The 13,945-nt window shown below is 42.9% G+C and overlaps 1 protein-coding gene across 4 annotated transcripts in view; it reads left to right on the top strand.

Annotated features, from left to right (window-relative positions):
• Window positions 1-82: 82 nt before the first annotated feature.
• Window positions 83-13,945, top strand: part of pknox1.1 (pbx/knotted 1 homeobox 1.1) — a 41,324-nt gene continuing 27,461 nt past the window's right edge. For 2 of the 4 annotated variants that reach the window (XM_084314821.1, XM_084314819.1), the window contains exons 1-4: window positions 106-167; window positions 1,619-1,731; window positions 2,975-3,108; window positions 7,622-7,793. In XM_084314821.1, the coding sequence (XP_084170947.1) occupies window positions 1,678-1,731; window positions 2,975-3,108; window positions 7,622-7,793 (360 nt within the window). In that variant the 5' untranslated portion in view covers window positions 106-167; window positions 1,619-1,677. Of the gene's footprint in view, window positions 168-252; window positions 280-1,618; window positions 1,732-2,974; window positions 3,109-7,621; window positions 7,794-13,945 lie in introns of those variants that run through there. The other 2 variants (XM_084314818.1, XM_084314820.1) reach the window with 2 other exon arrangements.

Genomic DNA, 13,945 nt, shown 5'->3' with positions numbered 1-13,945 from the left:
TGGACTCAGGGGGCGAGAACAAGGCAATCCAGACGTCATGTCTCCACCCACTCTATAAATATTCATGAGCCAAATGCCCTGCGTGTCCTTACGCGATGACGCAACGCGACAACTGCGGGTCCCGATTGCTGCAGCCGCTTGTCAGTGTGACGAAGATTGGCACTCAGGTAAGCTGTCACTCAAAATCTTCTTTTTCCGTTCCCTATCAATCAAACAATCTGGGCTGCACACAGAAAAGGCCCAGGGCAAGAACTGCGGACGTAGTGCGAGCGGTGGAGGGTGTGTTTGGTGGTGAACTAGTGGCCAAGGCCCCGGGAAGAATAAAAATCTGTCCGCGGAAAAAAAATATGTCGGCGTTTTGGGGGCAGAGAAGGATTGTGGAAAAGCAAGAGGGCGAGAGCTCGCAGCAAGGCCCCGGCTCTCCCCCCACAGTGTAGCGAGGGAGGGAGGGAGAGGCAGCTGTCCGCCTCGCCTGATTGATTGACTGATGTGGCCAGGATTTTTTTAGATTCAACTTAGCCAGCGAAGATTTGTTATTATTAACAAACTTAAAGGTTAATAACGTTGAATAAATAACAAACAAAACGGCGTGCATGCAAATCTGACTAATAAAGCGCCGAACACCCGTTATATATCGCAAAAGGCATGTCGCGTTAGGTTCTAGTTGTACAGGGACTCGGTCCGTCATGTCGCTGTGCAGCTAGCTGGCTGGCTAACCCGCAGCGGGGCTGCTATAGCTAACTAGTAGCTAGTTTGTCTTTTGGCAATGATTTCCTAACTAAATATGGCGCGTTGATTTGGCTCTGCTAGTTACCAACATGCAAGTGTTTGTACTTGCTCGCTAACTAACATTTGCTATGTTTAATGCTAGCTGGAGTCCGGCTATTTTGGAATAGCCCCCAGAGTTATATTGGGCTCCACACAGAGAGGAGCTAGTTAGCTGTTTAGCTCGCCGTTAGCAGACTGTAGTGTTTGTGGACCGAACAGTCCCCCTGCCGCCACACACAGTGCAGAGAGCTAACGTCGAGAGCTAAACAAGCTAACTACAGAGCTACTTCCATCGTGGTGGGTGTGTTTGCAGGGTAACGTTAGCTGACACTTGTAAATCCTCCTTGACTTTGTGTCCATCAGCCCCCTCCTCGCAACTCGCTCCCTTGACTTGTCGAAGATCAACACACTGCAGTTCAAACACCTTTCAAACTGTGTCCCATCATGTTGAATCATTTTCAATCTGTCCAACATCCCCCCTGATATGCACCAGCCGGCTGCAAAACCATTTTAATGATGAACACGACAAGCTCACAAAACCTTCCGATTTTCTGAATTTGAGAGCCACCAAACCATTACGATCCATAGTGAGTTGAGTGAATCGATGCAAAATCAACATGATATTCACAGTAATTCACTACAACGCGAAGTGTTGAAAAAAAATATATAATCCGAATTCACTGCAGTACAATTCCAGTAACGTTGCACCAATTAATTGTGTACCATTGTAGTCTTAATCATGTCGCTATTTTATCTAATCATAAATTCACCAGAGCATGTAGTGGAACATTTTGTCCTTCTATTATATGGATATTCTAACGTGTACGTATATGTGTGTGTGTGTGTGTAGGTTGGCAAGCGGTCCCACCTCTTTATAATGCCCCAGTGTTTGCAGCTTCTGCAGTGAACATGATGGCAGCACAGTCGGTCTCCATAGACAAGTATCCAGAGGGAGAGCAGCAGGTGGGTCGAGGGAGAAATCGAGTCTGGTGCTCAGATCTGAGGCCTGTGCAACCTGCTGTGAGGGAGACTGAAGCTTTTTAAACTGAGTTTGTATTTTCTAAGCAAGATAATGAGAATCAAGGGGGGGGGGGGGGGGGGGGGGTGTATTATATAGATTTTATTTTATTTCCCTCAATTAAGTGACTTATTAGTGATTGCAAATTGCAATGCATTATGCTAATGGTATTTAATTCAGTATTTAACCTTTTATTTAACCAGGAAGTCCCATTGAGATACAATATCTTTTGCAAGGGAGATCTGACCAAGATGACAGCAATAACATTTGCAATATATCAGACAGCAATAAAAATGTGCGGTACCACCAAACCATTATGGTGCCTAGTGAGTTGAGTGAATCAATGCAAAATCAACATGATATTCAATATTCAAATATTTCTGCTTGTATTTCTGAGCCTGATATCCTATTACAATATTATGCAAATTGCTCATAAACCATTAAAACATCTTTAATCACTTGCCAAACGTCAGGGGGTGTCTAAAGAGAGCCGAGAGTTCTGCAATGGATGAGAAATGTTCCTTCTCTTGCAAACAAGTATTTTTAGCCTGTTTGCACTCAATCAAAGTCATTGTTGCCTCAGTCACATGGCGTGAGATGGGATTTCTGCTCCTGGATATGAGCCTAGCTTTACTGAATGCTGGGAAGCAGGCATGGTGTTAAAACATGTGAAAGGAGAGTAGGAGCGACTTGGCTCCTAATCAATGAAAGTGTCTCAGTAAAACATCACAAAGGACCATGGTCTACTGATCGGCAATGGATGAATATGATACTGACACCATCCGTCCTGTCCTTGACCTATAAGATGAAATTATGTCCCCCTTATTATTATTATTATTATTTGAGCTTGTTTAGTTTGTTTTGACTGTTTATCTCGTTATGTATTTTTACTATTTTCTAAATGTAAGATATTTCTCCTTTATTAAATGGTATATAATAGAAAGCGAAATGGAAGAATGTCATATGTCTTGCAACAAAAGTCACAAGCTGGATTTGAACCCATGATGCCCCTTAACCCCCAGGTCACCCCACACTGTTCTGTATTTATAAAAAAAAAAAAAAACATTTTCACCACCAACTCTCATGACCATTCCAAGGGCTCATATTGAGAGGATGCTCTGTATTAAGCTTAGCCTTCCAGCTACTCTGGTGTCTCACATGACCCCCCTCCTCCTCTCTCTTTCGCAGATGCAAGGTGTGGCACAGACGGACAGTGACACAGAACAGCAGAAGTTTATTGAGGGGACGCTGGTGGATGCTCCCAGTCCAGTCCCCGCAGAGCCACAGACACCCATGGATGCAGACAAAGCTTCCATATACCGGTACAGACCACTCGTACCTTGTGTGAGGGAATAAATTAATGAGTGAGCGTGTTCCCCCTGATTCTCAAAGAGAGGCTTGGGTGGTAAACGTTGCCAGTGTGCGGGACTTCGCGTTGATGCAGCCAATATCAACGACTTGCAACAACCCTACAAACATGATGCTAATTTGGAAGCCTTATAAGAGGAATACCTTATACAAAAATATATTTCTACTTATATACCATGTACTTCTGTACAGCACTTTGAGCTGCATGTTATGTATGAAGGATGTTATTTGAATAAAATTAAAATGTATTATTATTCTAATTAGTAGTATTAGCAGTAGTAGTACTTTCATCAATCAGGTTGAATTTAATATGCAGGGAAAGATCCTGGTGAGATTATTATTAATAAATAACTATTTGTTTAGCACCTTTCATAAGAATTGCACCTCAAAATGCTTCATAGCAGCTAAAAAGACAGGCACAAAATGAGCACATAAAGTGCAGACATATAAAAATCAACATCCCTAGGTCACACAACAAAGCAGCGTATCGCTCTAAACGGAATAGAATAATGCTGAATTACTGTTTAAGAGTTTAAAACCGTCTTTACCCACATCCCCATTAAAAAAAATCACAAATTAACACATGAAGCGAATGCAAATACATTTTGCTTTAGCGATTTACCAATCACAGGGACTTGAACCCTATTATCCATTTGTTGCTTTAGTCATCTATTGATCACAGGACTTGAAACCACAATAAGGCCCCTCAACTCCTCCAACAGGCCCCTCATTCTACCCATGCCCCACCCCATGGCTTTAAACGTTCTAAGGGCAAGAATTTTGAGACACACTTTTTTTTTATCCACTTTTTCTCCCATCCCAATTTTTCGTATCATCCAATTCAACCCTCCCCTGTCTTTGAACGCTGTTTCATGCCTCCCACAAGCCGGCTGCAATGTGGACTAAGTCATACATAGCACGAGTCCCCTCCGATACTCACGGTAACAGCAGTCGCATCTTTCCACCTGCGCGGCTCGATCTTTCAACGTCAGGGGTCTGGGCTTTGGACGGGCCCCGCCCCCGTCGCTTCCTGATTCTACTGCGCAGGCGCACCAACCGACCTGTAGGAGTCGCTGTCCACAACACCCGATCCCCACCCATCAGTTTCCCTCCCCCTAATACTGCCAATGTGTATTAGTGCGGACGACCAGCTAAACTGAAAGCAATGTGGAGCACTGGGCTCGAACAGGGAGGCGAACCTGTTCGAGCCTAGTCTCCAGTATTCGTGGTGAGCACCACGTAGCCGCCCAATTTGAGACACTCTTCTGAGCTAGTCCTTAAACCAAGAAGCTCTTTTTGAGACGCTTGTCTGAGCCTAGAAACATGATTAGAAGGAGATGACTATGATTGATATGTATCCCACTGTTGCATTTATGAGGCGGTATCCCTCCACATGGGACCAGAATCACAGCAGGAATGAAAGGGAGTCAATGAGCCTGATGCAGAAAATTTGATATCATAATGTAAAAACATCTGCAATAAATAATTATCAGCTATAGCAAGTAAATAAACAAGTAATTATGTGACTAATTTGCTACTATTCGGTACATTTTATTGCCTAAAAAATATACACCGTAACCACAACATCTGACAGACTGTTCATCTGTTAATCTCCTATAGCAACCGATCACACTGGTCCCATGGATTTGTTTACATTTGAAAGCTTCAGGTATTATGATAAGTTGACATCTTATAGTGCCTCTAGGTCTGAGCTAGTCTTTAAACTAAAAAGCTCTCATTGAGACACTCTTCTGAGCTAGTCTTTAAACTAAAAGGCTCTCATTGAGACACTCTTCTGAGCTGGTCTTTAAACTAAAAAGCTCTCCTTGAGACACTCTTCCGAGCTGGTCTTTAAGGCTGCGGTTACACTAGGGCCATTTTCGTTTAGTTTAATTCGCTTTTCAGAACGCTGCGTATTGGCAGGCAAGTAAGAGTTAAGTTAGACGTCGTTTTGTCTCGTCTACTATATACATGTAGTACAATGCCAAAGCAGTAGGCGGCGATGTAGTTCATACATGAAGGCCATTTTCAACCAATCAGAAAGGTTGAATGAGACACTCCACATCCTGCTCAAAATCTCAAAAGCCACAATCTTTATACCTCGCATGAGCCATTTAGCCACATAGCATTTATTTTTCAGCAAGAAAGTGCAATAAACAAAAAAAACTGATACATTCACTGTGTTCTGCCTCATTTGTTGATGATTTGTTGATGAAACAAAACTAACATCAACACAATTGACCACCAAGAGCGGAGTTTAGTCTCACAAAAATATCGCAGATTTTGTTAGCTTACGTGCTAACGTGATTGGAATATGCCATTATAACAGTATAGCATTGTGGCTAGCAGCTTGGTAACGTTAATGCTAGCAGAATGAATGGATGTAAACTTTATTTAACAGATTGCAGAATGGGTACAATACGGCTCAATACAAACAATTGTTAAGGGAATGCAGACTGTTGTAGCTTGGACTGGGCTCCTTATAACAATAACTTGACAACACATGGTAGCCGCAGCTACTTGGGACAGCTCTGCTGTAAACACTGGAAATAACTGTGTGGATCTCTACTGCGCATGGGCATTGGGCAGAATGGCTCCGTATCCGGCTCGCGCAGATTACATGGCACCATTGTCGGCGAGTTTCCAAAACGAAAACACCCTTTCAGCGTTCCCGCTAGGGGAACGTGTTTTCCTGCCAAAACGGCATTTCCTTTTAACACTTTAAGTGCCGAAAACGTGTTTAGGAGTCTTTCCTAGCCATGCTAAAGTTGCCGAGGACGCCCTAACTCGTCTTTAATATCAATATTTCAAAAATCTGTGATCGAAATCATATTTTTCCTCCGCAGCCCTGAGACACAGTCCTGGCCTCCTCTCAACCCTCTAGCGGTTCAAGAGCGCCATCTGGTGGCCGATCGGCAGAAGCGCCAAACAGGAAGTCATGTGGATGAAGTGGTGATCACCCATATTACTTCCGGGCACTCTCTATAGCTCCCGCGACTCCATCTTGAAACACTGGATAATAGATTGCTCGCCCTAACTCAATAAACGACATGATTTGTACGTATATACTATTATACAACCTGGAAATAGATCCGGTATTTCGACATCCCATAATTGAAAACTGTCTTCTCCACGCTGATCGCCCAACGGCCCGCAGAGACTGGGGTGAGTTTTAGCGTTTATTATTACCGTGTTCGATACTAACTGCTATGATGAACATTTGACCCACATTAGATGAATGGTATAACGTTGCCCACGTAATTATAAACGATCCCCCGCCCATCCGGTCATCATCAGATGATACGTAGAAACTCCTAGAAGCACGTCCATTTGAAATTTTTCATCTGGCACCGATCGCTATCAAACTGTATTTCATCATCAATATAATGCATTTGGGGCTATAAATCACGTTCTGGAGAAAGCTGCAGAAAGAGATGAAAACATACTTATACTTTAGACCATATTTTACTATGAATATGTGAATGAAAAAGTTTAACGTTGCTACACAATGAACAATACATATAGGACCTTGAATGGGCCCTAATAATGGCAATCTAGCAATAGAATTAAAAAAGTTATAGCCCTGCAAAGAAGGGGAACTTCTCCATGTTAAATGGTGCTGGCAACGGATGGTATATCATGAATTTAGCCTTAGGCAACCAAAGTGTTAACTTGGACATGCAAACGTAATTTTTCAGCAACAAAAACAAAAACCCCAGTGTAACCATGGCCTAAGTTTAAAGACTGAGCTAGTCTTTTAAACCAGCAGTGGGCAACTTCTTCTAATTAACATTTAGTATAACTTTGTTGGACTGACAAAAAAAACATAAAAACATTGTCATTTGATGAGTAGTGTAATGTGAAACAGTTTATGTAACCGCAAACACTAGTTCCAACACAGAGTAATGCCTTCTGAAAGTCTGGCCAATCAGGGGAGCTGTCAGGGAAAGGCCATTAACTCATTGGCCACTGCGGTTGTCAATCACACTCATGTGAGATGTTAGAGCAGAGAAACATGGCGGATGAAAAGGAGGAAGAACGGCATAAATAAGGTATGAAAACATCTTATTTTATGATTTTACCGCAATCATGGATCAGCCGCCCTCTTGCAAATCACCCACAGCTGCTTTAACTGAGAAGCTCTTTCAGTGTGGAACCTCACATGTTTATTTGGTGAAAGGAGGATTCCTGTTTTGTTTTGTTTCTCCCTCTATGTAACATCCAGATGATTATGTGACAGTAATGTAAGAACCAGGTTTCCCCCACATGCCTGGTGAGTGTTTGTCGTGGTGGTGGCGGCGGCTGTGGTGGCTCTGACACAAGGCAGCAGCAAGAAAGCCTCTGTACATGAAGGCTTGTGGTGTGGGCCTGCCTGACCTCCAGGGTCTGTCTTCTGAAAACATGAAATATCCTTGAAGGAGAAGCTGCACAGTAGTGATGTTCCCTGTATGTATGTGTTATTCCCAGGCACCCCCTGTTCCCCCTGCTGGCCCTGCTCTTTGAGAAGTGTGAACAGTCCACCCAGAGCTCTGATTGCATCACGTCGGCCAGCTTCGATGTGGACATCGAGAACTTCGTCCGCAGTCAGGAGAAAGAGGGCAAGGCGTTTTTCAGCGAGGACCCCGATCTAGATAACCTGGTGAGATCCCACTGCAGATCACATGTTTCCGGATCTCTAATGACATTTTTCATCCCACAATAGACCTCTCTAGTGTAGTGTGTCGTCATTTTCCAGCCCAAAATAAAGGTGTCCATCTCCACCTGTCTCCTTTGGCTAAGGAGAACTTAATGGGCTATTTAAAGGATTTCCCCTAGCTTTGTCTGTGGTGATTAAACTAGCTTTGTCTGTGGTGATTAAACTAGCTTTGTCTGTTGTGATTAAACTAGCTTTGTCTGTGGTGATTAAACTAGCTTTGTCTGGTGACTAGCTTTGTCTGTGGTGATTAAACTAGCTTTGTCTGTGGTGATTAAACTAGCTTTGTCTGGTGATTAAACTAGCTTTGTCTGTGGTGATTAAACTAGCTTTGTCTGTGGTGATTAAACTAGCTTCGTCTGTGGTGATTCAACTTGCTTTGTCCGTGGTGATTATAAAACTAGCTTTATCTGTCTGTGGTGATTCAACTAGCTTTGTGGTGATTAAACTAGCTTTGTCTGTGGTGATTAAACTAGCTTTGTCTGTGGTGATTAAACTAGCTTCGTCTGTGGTGATTAAACTAGCTTTGTCTGTGGTGATTAAACTTGCTTTGTCCGTGGTGATTAAAAAACTAGCTTTATCTGTCTGGTGACTAAACTAGCTTCGTCTGTGGTGATTAAACTAGCATTGTCTGTGGTGATTAAACTAGCTTTGTCTGTGGTGATTAAACTAGCTTTGTCTGTGGTGATTAAACTAGCATTGTCTGTGGTGATTAAACTAGCTTTCTCTGTTGTGATTAAACTAGCTTTGTCTGTGGTGATTAAACTAGCATTGTCTGTGGTGATTAAACTAGCTTTGTCTGTGGTGATTAAACTAGCTTTGTCTGTGGTGATTAAACTAGCTTTGTCTGTGGTGATTAAACTAGCTTTGTCCGTGGTGATTAAACTAGCTTCGTCTGTCGTGATTAAACTAGCTTCGTCTGTCGTGATTAAACTAGCTTTGTCTGTGGTGATTAAACTAGCTTTGTCTTTGGTGATTAAACTAGCTTTGTCCGTGGTGATTAAACTAGCTTCGTCTGTCGTGATTAAACTAGCTTTGTCTGTGGTGATTTAACTAGCTTTGTCTGGGGTGATTAAACTAGCTTGGTCCGTGGTGATTTAACTAGCTTCGTGGCCCCTGGGTGCCAGCGAGCCTGTGAACATGAAACGGTTAAGTCGTGAGGTATTTCACAAAACAACGTTGTGAGGTATTTCACAAGAGCAATACACATTTAGACTGAAGAGTCCCTCACATCTGAAGCACCCCAACTCAATCTCTCAAACGCATGCACACGCACGCACGCACACACACACACACACACACACAGCTGAAGTAACAGTACTGTCACCTTTTACAGTTGAATTAATAGGCAATAGAAGCCCCTTAACTGATGAATCTGAAGCCTTAAAGCATGCTCTATAATATAAATATTTTACACACACACTTGGAATCAATAGATGTAAATCTAATTTTGCTTGGCTGATTGTGCCATCACTCCAAAGTGGGGCTCTAATGCAGATGATTTACAACGCCAAGCCAATCGCTGCACTAGCTTTTCAGAATTTCCAGAAACTGTCACAGAAAATTCCTAATTGGACCCAATGTTGGACAGGTTTTTATCTTCTGTGTTAATCTTGCCAACACAAATTGAACAGAGAGAGAATATAATTTATAAAGTTGCGGAAATAAAATTGCGTATTATTTATAAAAGAAAATCGGCCTACATGTTATGGTGGTAATACACTGGCAAACCGCCAAGTCAAGAGTTTTATTTGTCACGGCATACAAGTATACAGTGAAATGCGGGGGTCTTGCCCGCAACGATTGTGCACAATACAATAATAATAATATAATAAGAATCCAATAGAACGACATTGTGAAATAATACAAGTAATCAAAGTAGGGCATATCGGTATATGTACATGAGTTTTTACAGAGCATGGTAAGACATGCTAGGTCCTGTGATAGTGCAATACACTGTTAGCTACGGATGAGGCACAGTCTTTATGTACACTGCTATACAATGCTATATTATACAATCAAGTTATACTATACTATTTTTAAAGTGACCTTTCCTTTTGTAAAGTGACCATAAGTGTGAGCGTGTGCAGCATGAGTGTGTGTGCTCATGTTAAAGTGGCTGCTAGTGTGTGAGCGTGTACAGTGTGTGTGTGTGTGCTCATGTGTGCTTGTGTGTGGAGAGTTCAGTGTTCAAGGCTCTGATGGCCTGGGGGAAGAAGCTGAGCCGAAGTCTCTCTCTGTCCTATTTGCTGGTGTTCGCAGGCGTTTGCCTGACCTCAGCAGCTTGAACAGGCTGTTGTTGGGGTGGTGAGGGTCTTTCATTATTCTGCAGCCTCTGGATTTGCACCTCTTGTTATATAGGACCTGCAGTGGGGGTAATGCAATACCCGTAGTACGCTCAGCTGAGCGTACCACTCTCTGTAGGGCCTTCTTGTCCTGTGCCGTGCTGTTTCCATACCAGGCAGTGATGTTTCCAGTCAAGATGCTCTCTACAGCTCCGGAGTAGAAGGACTGGAGTATCTTCCCCGATACTCTGAACTTCCTTAACTGTCTCAGGTGGTAGAGGCGCTGCTTCGCCTTTTTTACGACTGAGTCTATGCGTGTTGTCCATGTCAGATCCTCTGAGATGTGGACCCCCAGGTACTTGAAGCTGCTCACCCTGTCCACGGTAACCCTGTCCTTTTGGGCAACGTTGGTCTCGACACGTTTTGTATTGATTGTATGGCAACCTCTCAGTTTGTAAGTTGCCACTTTGTGTTGCCACTGCAACACAAAGCTATGCTAACAGAGCGTCTATTCCCAAAGCTAAATGCACGCACAGAGACAAAAAAGGTATGTATCTTCTTGTCTAACTCCAGGGAAGATGTTAAATAAGCTAATTTCCCAAAATGTTGGAGTTCCCCTTTAATCTGCCAATGAAGCCGTAACACGTCATTGAGATCAATATTTCAAAAATCTGTGATGGCAATCATATTTCACCCGCGGAGACTTGCGATCTCCTGTTGATCTCCTCTCAACTCTCCAACGGTTCAAGAGCGCCATCTGGTGGCCGATCGGCGGATCGCCCAAACAGCAAACCGGAAACAGAAAGTGGTGCTCATCCAAATTCGGTCCGCCACTCGCTATAGCTCCCGGGGCTCCATCTTGACACACTGGATAATCAATCGCTCGCCCTAATTCAATAAACAACGTTATTTGGACGTATATAGTATTATACAACCTGGAAATGGTTCATCTAGATCAACATCCCATAATAGGAAACTTTCTACTCCAAGCTGATCGCCCAACGGCCCGAGGAGACTGGGGTACGTTTCAGCGTTTATTATTGCCGTGTTCGATACAAACTGCTCTGATGATCATATGTCACCCACACTACATGAATCATCTAACGTTGGCCACGGAATTATAAACGACCCCCCCCCCCCCCAATCCGGTCAACATCAGATGATGAGTAGTAACTTCTAGAAGCACGTACATTTGAAATTTTTTATCTGGCGCTGATCGCTATCAAACTGTATTTGATCATCAATATAATGCATTTAGGGCTATAAATCACGTTCTGCAGAATGCTGCAGAAAACGATAAAAACATTTATACTTTAGACCGTATTTTAGTATGAATATGTGAATGAAAAAGAGAACGTTGCTACATCCTAAACGATAGATATTGGCGTTGAATGGGCCATAGTAATGTCAATTTAGCAATACAATTTAAAAAGTTATAGCCCTGCAAAGAAGGGGAACTTCTCCATAGACAAATAGAGCTGGCAGAGGATGGTATAAGGATGTACATAAGCGTGGCAGAGAAAGGGTTAAAATACATCACAACCCCTCAGTTAACACACAGTCACACACTTGACAATCTCTCAACCATGATTTTAAGTTTGATTTAAATTAAATGTATCTTTGATACTCCCTGAGCCGTGTTGGCAGACTGTTCCAGGTGTGGGCTGCTCTCACGGAAAAGGCTGCCTGACTAAAAGCAGACCTCCTGTTTGGAACTACACAGTCCCCTCTAACTACAGACCTGGTATATCTGTCAGCAGATGCTTTCTGTTTTATGAAAGTACAGAGGGGGAGGAGCCAGGCCATGTAGGATCTTATTGGTAAGGCAGGCATCTTTGAATTTAACAAGTAGGGATGCACCGAAAGTTTTCGGCCGAAAATGGCAAAAAATGGCCTTTCGGCTTTTGGCCGAAAGAGTTTTTTCACCGAAAATATATCACCGAAACAGAAACAACCTAACAACCTTGCGTGTTTGTAGCATTTCCCCAAGCTGGACTTTACTTCAGACAAAATGAACTCCTTGAGACTGATGGCTATGGTGCGGTATGCCAACCATTTATTTACAGTTTCACCATTTGACACCGTAAGAGCTGAAAGTGGAAACAGACATAGTCATTAGTTTGTTCAAACCACGTTTCCAGTGAAAAGTATAGCACGGGCTAGCATCTTAGCTAGTTTAGCTCAATACACAAATATGAAGATTGCCAAATATAAACAAATAACACAATCCATAAATAAACACGTACCTCTTCGCCTTCCAGCTAGGTGCTAAACAAGGTAAGAAGGGGGTTTCCTTCACAAACTGTTATTATTAATGAGAGATATCCTTTATTTACATTTCCTCTCTCCCGTCATATATATCAAGCATTTTTCTGTGGAGTAGCGTTAACCGGAAGTCGTTGTTACGCAAGGTAGAAACAGCGCGAGCGGGACAACCAGAATCTTCAAAAATAAAAGACGGCATTTCAAAATAAAAGACTTCCATAAAACAATTCCACGTAAAATCAAGTCTAACGTTATAAACAGAGGAATTTGGTTCTTTACACTCCCATCAAATCATTGTTGTTTCAAATATTGTAGGAAACCATACGTAAGCAAACACAATGATTTCTCAATAAACCATAAGCAATAACCAAAAGTTATGGTATTAAAGTTTTGTCAAACACTTCAAACAAATACATCCTTAAGAGATGCAAGGGTACCTTACTTAGTGAACATCTAGTCACTTATCTAGTAATAAGACCAGCTTCTGAACTGGTCTTTCAAGAACTGACTGTTTAGTGAGACGTTCACCCTTCTTTCCCAGTTTCCTGTCACCTAGACATATTGTCACTCTCCTAACCAGACCATCTCTATCCACTATAGTTTTAGAAACTCTACCTAATCTCCATTTATTTCTCGGCAGATCATCATTTTTCATCATTACTATGTTACCTATCTGGAGGTTTCTCTTTGGTGTGTGCCAGCATTGCCTGATGGTGATAGTAGGTAACTTGGGGAGATAGATCCACACGCTCTGGAGGGAGATCGGCCATTCTTTGTTCTTCTGTGTCTCTCCTGAGCCTTCTGCAGGTCACACCTCGACGGAGATGAGATGCCATGACCCAACCAAATCCTAAGATCCAGTAGCCCTTTGATCTGATCTTGTTTATGGTTATTCCTTTACCGTGATGTTTGGCCTTTTCATGGCAGTGTGTGATGATCATCTTCGTGATGTGATGTTCCTTCGGAATGATCGCAGGGTGTTTGACTGCATGGGGAAGATTGGCGTCACAGAGCCTTCCTCCCACCTTGATTACACCATCCTTGATTGCAGGGTGTTTGACTGCATGGGGGAGATTGGAGTCACAGAGCCTTCCTCCCACCTTGATTACACCATCCTTGATTGCAGGGTGTTTGACTGCATGGGGAAGATTGGAGTCACAGAGCCTTCCTCCCACCTTGATTACACCATCCTTGATTGCAGGGGGTTTGACTGCATCTGGGAGATTGGAGTCACAGAGCCTTTCTCCCACCTTGACCACACCATCCTTGTCTGGAAAGGGTTTGAGGCGATGCAACTTGTTCTTGAGTGGCAGCCGAGAGCCTGTCTTCAGTAACTTCAGTTCCTCTGGATATGTTTGTCTCTGTAGGTCTTTGATTATTAGGCACTCCACGTCCTCTCGTTCCATTACTGTGGAGAGACCATTTGACTTCTCTTTGTTGATGCCGTTCTTTAGTTTGGAATCTGCAGGGGTGACTGGTGGGAGCTCCTTGACCGCGATCCGGAAGCATTCGCTCGTCTGACTTGGAGTGTCACGGCGCGGTGAAGAG

The sequence above is a fragment of the Notolepis coatsorum genome (genome assembly GCF_963971535.1).
Source record: "Notolepis coatsorum genome assembly, chromosome: 5".
Classification (NCBI taxonomy): domain Eukaryota; kingdom Metazoa; phylum Chordata; class Actinopteri; order Aulopiformes; family Paralepididae; genus Notolepis; species Notolepis coatsorum.
The sequence above is the reverse complement of the archived record's forward strand: the minus strand, read 5'-3'. Positions and strand labels throughout refer to the sequence as shown.